Here is a 7950-nt window from a genome sequence, read left to right on the forward strand (position 1 = left end):
GGTATATATAACTCTCAACCTGATGTATAACTGTAGTTGGTTGTACTGGTTTGTCTAGACATAGAGGCAATAACTCGTCATCTTATGTAAAGATAAGGAGAGAAGCTCATCAACCTTGTGAGGCTTTGTTTCTTTTTGTTTTTCTCCCAGGGTGTTCAACCTGACGACGTGTCCTGATCCTGCAGAGTCAGCAAATTGTCTTTGTAAAGACTTATCAAGGGACACATTTATGCAGTGTGGGGACAAGTAGTGTTAAGCTTAGCTCAGTTTGTTACGGTTTGTGCTGTCACTTTCACTGATGAAGCCTAGTTTGTGAACTATTTTGCATGGTCTAACTGACACTGTCAAGTTCACTTACTTCGTTTCGTCTTTGGCCTCTCGTTGAGAGTAGGCTTTACAACTGTCAAGTTCGTGAAATAGTTTATGCTGTGAGTTTAAATCGGCCAATTTTGTGAATTGTTATCTTTTATTGTGAAATTTGTGTAGCCAAGTGTTTTGGCACTTCATGACCTTGTTGTGTTGCAAGTGCTGTAATACTCTTACTGAAGCTGAAAAAACCCGCCTAGTTTAGGAATTATTTTGTGTGACTTAACCCACAAATACCGCGGTGATTCTGTGACGAGTGATATATTGACTTGCTGATCCAGTGGTTGGGTTTGTGAACCTCCCCTGAGAATACACCAAAGACTTGTAGACCGTTCATCATGGACCCTACCAATACTGACAACATGGACACCTCATCAGACAGCTCTGAACCTTTGAACAAGCGGCGCAGCATTGAAAATGGTAAGAATATAATTTTTGTATACCTACAGCCAGGCACGAACTCTAACATGCGGTGGATTAATGAATGTACGTGTTCGATACACCCATAATTCGGGTTAACTGATAATGAAAGATTAAAGAGATATCATTTGGGGATTGGAAAATTGTGCAAACTATATATATATCCACGATTTTGAGTTTTCCGTGTTTGTGTTGTGCCCAATTGTATTGTATGTGAATTATAGTACGCAGGTGGTTGGAGGGTGCTACTGATAGGTCGTATTTGTTTACTTTTCCTCTGTTGTTTTTGTCCATTTATCTTGCTTTTTTCCCAGCACTTAATGATCATCATTGTGTCAATGTGCTTCTCGTTACTCTAAGGAACGATTAGTCTGGTCCATGAGTCGACTCAGTAATTGATTATAATGAAGAGTTCACTGCATGTTGCAGTAAAAATGACCTCAAAGTCTTTTTTTGTATTCTCATATATCAGATATGTTTTTTTCACCAGATTTCTTGCCTGTAGTGTATCAGTTTTCACTTGGGCACTGTTCCAAAAATAGTATCAATTTGTTTTGGTAGAAAATGCTTAAAATGTAATTCTCACGTGGATAAGATAGACCGCTTAACCCAATGAAAAAGAGTTGACAAAGTTGATGGGTAAGCCGACTGTACAGGGGATAGATCATTTGTATACTTCAGTGCAAGAATAAATAGTCCAGATAGACAGGTATCCCTTATTTTTTATGAGATTGCCCATTCGGCTCCCAGATTTGCTTTAAAAGCGTCTTGTATAATATCTGCACTACTGAGCTAATCCAACTTTTTAGTCAAATTTCTTTTTAATCGAGTAAATAATTGTCAGTAATGTATATGTATATGCCAGACAAGGTCGGAATTGATTCGTATAATGATCCACAGGAGAATTCATTGATTGTTGCGTTGGTGGCCGAGTGGTTAGGCTACCGAACTTGTAATCGTGAGGTTGCGGGTTCGGGGGTTCGAGCCGCAGGCCCGACGTTGTGTCCTTGGGAAAGGCACTTCACACGAATTTTCCTCCCTTCATCCAAATGGAAATAGGTTCTAGGTACCGGGCCATATACAGTGAAAGATCTTGTCAGTATGTGAGTGTTTTAGCGCCTATAAATGGCCACTTGCACTGTATGCTTCCCAGGAAGTTGAGGTTGTTTCAGAATGCTCTCAGGTCTGCTGGGGTAATACATGTTGTATAGATCATGAAAGGCATAGAGCTTGCTGTTGAGAAGGGATTAGCGCTATTCAAATACTATCTATTATTATTATCTCTATTATTATTAAAACAAATACATGGAGATGGATTATGTGGGTCCAAAAGCTTTACCCTCGATTTTTGTCAAAACAGCATTTTTCGGGATTGTCCCCTTAAAAGCGACCATTTTTAGCCTAATTTTTAAGAGCTTGGGTATTTCTACAGATTTCTCCCAATTTCCCCCTGTTTTGTCCAGCAAAGATATATCTATACTATTATATTAATAGTGAACGTTCGTTTAAAGGGTGCACAGTTATATTGAGGAGTCTACTGTAGTTTAGTTTTCAATTTTTCATTACTTTCGTTTAGAACTAATCTTGGGAAAGTCTGTCTTCTAAGACACCATTGTAAACAAGTGAAGCTTCCGTTCACAAGCAGTGCGCACTCTTCCACAATGACTTGACGGCCGATTCTTTTGAGTCTGTTTATGTTCATCGAAGGGATACCCAGCTAGTAATTCATAATTGCTTAATCCGGCCCACAACTTGAACACGCTGGCCCATGCCTAATATAAAAATCTTTTAAGTCAAACCAGATGAAGTTGGTCACAGAAGCTATGTGCTCATTTCAGGGTTGGGTTGATTTAAATCAGTTGATTTTTTTGATTTAAATCAACTTGATTTTGTAAATAAAAATCAGTGATTTAAATCACTTTTAAAAAAATCAATTGTTATTCAGTTTTTACACATTTCAACATTCAGAATTCCTTTCCTTGGTTTCATAAAACAGATATAAGGTTCAGTAGACTAATATAATCATGCTTAAAAGTCTGCTTTCCCCCCTTTCACTGTAAAATAATACAGTATTCAATTTACTTTTTTTTTCCATAATTGAAATCAGAGCTGGGTTGATTTAAATCAGTTGATTTTTTAAATATTTTAATCAACTTGATTTTTTAAATAAAAATCAGGGATTTAAATCACTTTTCAAAAAAATGTATTCAGTTTTTACATGTTTAAACATTCAGAATTCCTTTCCTTGGTTTTATTAAACAGATATAAGGTTTAGTAGACTAAATAATCATGCTTAAAAGTCTGCTTTCCCCCTGTCACGGTAAAATAATACAGTTCTCAATTTACTTTTTTTTTCATAAATTGAAAACCAGGGTTGGGTTGATTTAAATCAGGTCGATTTAAATCAGTTGATTTTTAAAAAACTGAAATCAACTTGATTTTAAAAATAAAACTCAGTGATTTAAATCACTTTAAAAAAATGTGTTCTGTTTTTACATCTTTAAACATTCAGAATTCCTTTCCTTGGTTTTATAAAACAGATATAAGGTTTAGTAGACTAAAATTGCATAAAAGTCTGCTTTCCCCCCTGTCACTGTAAGTGTAAGTAGTAAAATAATACAGTATTCAATTTACTTTTTTTCATAATTGAAAATAGCATTTTCTTTTTCTTTTTAGACAAACTCAAGCGCGCGCGCGCACACACACACACACTGTAATAAAATGCAAGTTTATCTATGCATAATTACCCCCCCCCCCCTTCCTTTTAGACTGACATTTTCTTCAATTTTTGTCTGTAGCCATAATTCACTGATATAGCAGATGTTAAGGCTTTCTAAAATTGCAGTTGCATAGATTAATCATTAGTTAAAATAATGACAATGCATTTTGCACTAAAAGAACATACTTTTAGCCACCAAAAATCCCAAACTGTGTCGACATTTTTAAAAAAATAAAAAAAATAAAAGAAATCCGATTAAAATTTTTTTTTAAATCTGATTTAAATTTAAAAAATCGATTTTTAAAATTTTTATTTTAAAAATCAAAAAAATCACCAACCCTGGCTCATTTCCATGCGGATTCAGACAGAAATACATGTATAGAAAAGTGTCCACTTCATAATGGGTAGTGAAGGGTTGTTACTGTCAATACCACTGGTATCATTGTTCGCTTTTTAGGGTACTCTGATGTGGCTCGTTTCTTCTTTCCCATCACATATCTATCGTCCTGATCTCTCTTCCCTTTGTGTGTATGCGTGTGTGTGTGTGTGTGTGTGTGTGTGTGTGTGTGTGTGTGTGTGTGTGTGTTTATGTGTGTGTGTTTGTTACTCTTTTGTAACACCTCTAGTCTTCGGCACTTGTATGACCTTAAGTACTCTTTCTAAACCAAACGAACCTGGTCCAGCAGAGACGTCGATCGGCCCTAGTCGTACGCGAGCGGACTCTCGATCTTGTCTTGATAAGGGGGAAAATAATTTATTCGTTGATAAGGATAAGGTCGTGTGTGTGTACACGACATAAAGTCGGTGGCTCTCTTTGACTGACGTACGAGCTGTTAGTGAGGTTGGTTGGTTGGTTGGACGTCGTCGGTGTTGTTGACTCTACTTTGTCCCCACCTTTTCGTTCCCCCTCCCCCCTCCTCCTTCTCTTCCTTCTCCTCCTCCTCCTCCTCCTCCTCCTCCTCCCCATCCTCCTCTCCCTCCTCCTCCCCCTCCCCCTTCTTCATCTTCCTCTTCCTCCCCTTCCCCCCTCCTCATCCTCCTCCTCCTCCTCCTCCTCCTCCTCCTCCTCGTGTGTCTCTTTTGCTGGTACCTAATCGATGGTTGGTTGGCGGGCGCCCTGTTGTGGTTTGCTTCTCCTTTCATATCAAACTATCGGCCTTATCTCTCCTTCTTTTTTTCTATTTTTCAATCTCTAGTAAACATTTCAAATCTTCAACATTAATATGACCTGTTTGTGTTGTAAGTACTGTAAAGTACTGACTCTTTCCAAAGGAAAGAACCCCCCCCCCCAAAAAAAAAAGGGGAAACATTAAAATTAAAAATAAGAAGCATTTGATTTTATTATTGGTGCCCCGGATCATGTCGTGTTACATCCAAGACGACCTCGGGTGGACGTGGAGTGGGGCGCTCTGTCTCAAGTACTACAATATGTAGTTAAACCCTGTCATCGCCATAGTCCCACGATTTACTGTTGATTTATTGGTATTATCTCTGCCTCAGAGTGAAAGATACCCTGTTTCTCAACGAGTAGACCAGTTTTTGTTGGTAGTATCTCAGGTTGAGTGAAATATATCCTTTTTCTCAATAAGTAGACCTGTTTTTTTGTTGGTAGTACATGTATCTCAGTTTGTGTGAAATATACCGTTTTTCTCATAGTACAGACCATTTTTTTTCCAAACGCCTTTTTTGTGTTATTTATTCTTTTGTGCCAAACTTGATCAATAGCACGTTAAACTTCCTTAAAGTGAAAAAGAAAATGTATTACACACTGTCTCTAGATCTAGTAGTTAAACCCTGTCCGCGCCAGTCTCATGGTTTAATTTATTGGTAGTATGTAAGTCTCAGTGTAAAAGATGCCCTTTTTCTCTATTGATTTTTTAAAATTATTGTTTTAGTAAAAGTTGTTCGGCACTTGCAACAACATAAGTTCATCTAAGTGCCGAAGATTAGAGGTGTTGCAAGAGAAACAAACGCAAAAAAGGCGTAGGGGGAGATAAGGACATTTGATAGGAAAGAAGGAGCAAACCACACCAGAGCACCCGTCAACCACCGACTTTTCTCTATAAGTAGACAAGTTTTTTTTTCCAGACGTAATTTTCATGTCATTTATTCTCTTGTTCTCAATTTGATAAATAGCATGCCGACATTAGAAAAAAAACAAAAAAAACCCAAATTCATGTAGGCCTAAACGTTTTGTTTTGTTTTGAAGTCCAGAGTCCGTCATCCCCCTACACTGCCTCCATTCAACCGGCCAGATTCCCATTACATTGATAGAGGCCAATTGTTGAAATTCCTCTGGTATAGAAAGAGTTAACGTAGTTCATAATGTTATGTCCGCGATGATAAGTCTGCCATTGAGACAGTGTAAGTCCGTGATGCTTGTAAGTAGTCATACGTCTATTGAGACAGTAGAAGTCGGTGTGAAGTGCTGATAAGTGTTTGTACATCTATTGAGACTGTGTAGGTATAAAGTCGGTGAGGATAAATCTAGTGATATACATGTATTTATATATATATATATATATATATATATATATATATATATATATATATATATATATATATATATATATATAAAGTCCATGCTGATACGTCTATTATTGAGGCAGTCTTTGATGATTTAATAAGCTAATAATGATGATGATGATGATGATATTAATAATAATAATAATAATAATAATAATAGTAATAATAATAATAATAATAGTAATAGAGGCAGCATTAGTATAGCCCAAAGTCCCGTTCAACAGCGCCCCCTTTGCGCTTTAAATCAACACAATTACCCCGGCATGCCGAATAGCTTTCTGAGACAATCTCAACTTCCTGGGAATTGCCTTCCAAAGGCGCTAAAATGCTAGCCTAGTCACAATATTGTATTTATTTTTGAGACGCTGTAAAAGTACGTGATGGTATGTCTATGGAGACAATGAAAGTTTTTGGTGGCAAGTCAATGTTGATACGTCAGACCGTGAAATTTCCGATGGCAATCGATGATACCAGTACTGAGACTTTTAAAAGTTGTGATAATACAGATCTTTTGAGACAGTGGGAACAGGTGGAGTTCTGTATGGGGATCGCTGTTAAGTCGTTTTACTTTGTCGCTGTTGTCTGAAGCTCGATACTTGTCGTCTCATGTGTTAGCGCTAACGGTAGAGAGAGAGAGAGAGAGAGAGAGAGAGAGAGAGAGAGAGAGAGAGAGAGATTTCCGGGTCGCGAGTCCCGTCCCTTCTCCCCGAGACTCAAACTCTTAACTCAAACTCAAGCCCAAACCCAAACTCCAACTCAGACTCAAATCAAAACCTCCCATAATCCATGTCGCCAGTCCCCGCCCTTCTCCCTGTCCTGGTCAAATGGCTGTTACTGTGTCGATGAGCTCGCTTCTTTTTACTCAAACCCAAACTCAACTCAAACCTCCCTCTTTCAGGTCGGCAGTCCTTGCCTTTCTCACCGACCCCGTTCGTTATACTCTAACTTTAACTCCAAACTCAAACCCAAACTCAAACTCAGAATGAACTCAAACTAAATCCTCTCTTCCCAGGTTGCCAGTCCTCCATGCCCTTCTCCCCAACCCGGTATGACTATTACTGTATCGATGCGCTCAGTTAATCCCCCCCCCCTCCCCACCTTTTCAAAACTCCAGCTCCAACTCTTACTCAACTCCAAACCCAAACTCCAAACCCAAACTCCAAACTCAAGCTCCAAACCCAAACTCCAAACTCAAACCCAAACCCAAACCCAAACCCAAAACTCAAACTCAAACCCAAACCCAAAACTCAAACCCAAACCCAAAACTCAAACCCAAACCCAAACCCAAACTCCGAACCCAAACTCAAACCCAAACTCCGAACCCAAACTCAAACCCAAACTCAAACTCCAAACTCAAACCCAAACTCAAACCCAAACTCAAACCAAAACCTCCCCGTTCTCCAGGTCGCCAGTCGCCGCCCTTCTCCCCGACCCGGACCAAATTGGCGCGTCAGCCCCGGCCGTCTGAGTTCGACGAGGAGCTGGTGAAGACCGGGGAGACTCTGTCCTCCTTCATGTGGGACGTGGCGCCCGCAGACTTCGAGGTGCCGCGCTACCCCATACAGGAGAAGGAGACCCGGGAGTACTTCGAGAGGCAGTTGTCGCAGAGGTGAGCAGCGGCACTTGCTTATTATTTTTGTTTGATTTGTTTGCTCTTGGGTTGTGTGGGTTCTTTTAAAATGTTTTGCTTTTTTGTGTGGAATGGGAGATGAGATCTTATACAATACATGTATCGGGGACTTCCAGGTGCCGCGCTACCCCATACAGGAGAAGGAGACCCTGGAGTACTTCGAGAGGCAGCTCTCGCAGAAGTGGGAAGCTCATGTACATTTTCTTTGGGGGGAGGGTCGTTTGTTTGTCAGTGTGTTTGTTTGCTTTTGTTTTGTTTTTTTTGTTTTTTTTGTTTGTTTGTTTGTTTG

The 7950-nt window shown here is 39.2% G+C and overlaps 1 protein-coding gene across 1 annotated transcript in view; it reads left to right on the forward strand.

The window, feature by feature from the left end:
* Window positions 1–272: 272 nt before the first annotated feature.
* Window positions 273–7950, forward strand: part of LOC101863494 (AMP deaminase 2) — a gene marked incomplete at its 5' end in the record, with an annotated part of 64587 nt that continues 56909 nt past the window's right edge. Inside the window, 2 exon segments of the mRNA XM_035968434.1 lie at window positions 273–786; window positions 7436–7640. Coding sequence (XP_035824327.1) covers window positions 705–786; window positions 7436–7640 — 287 coding nt within the window.

The sequence above is a fragment of the Aplysia californica genome, unplaced genomic scaffold (genome assembly GCF_000002075.1).
Source record: "Aplysia californica isolate F4 #8 unplaced genomic scaffold, AplCal3.0 scaffold00059, whole genome shotgun sequence".
Lineage (NCBI taxonomy): Eukaryota > Metazoa > Mollusca > Gastropoda > Aplysiida > Aplysiidae > Aplysia > Aplysia californica.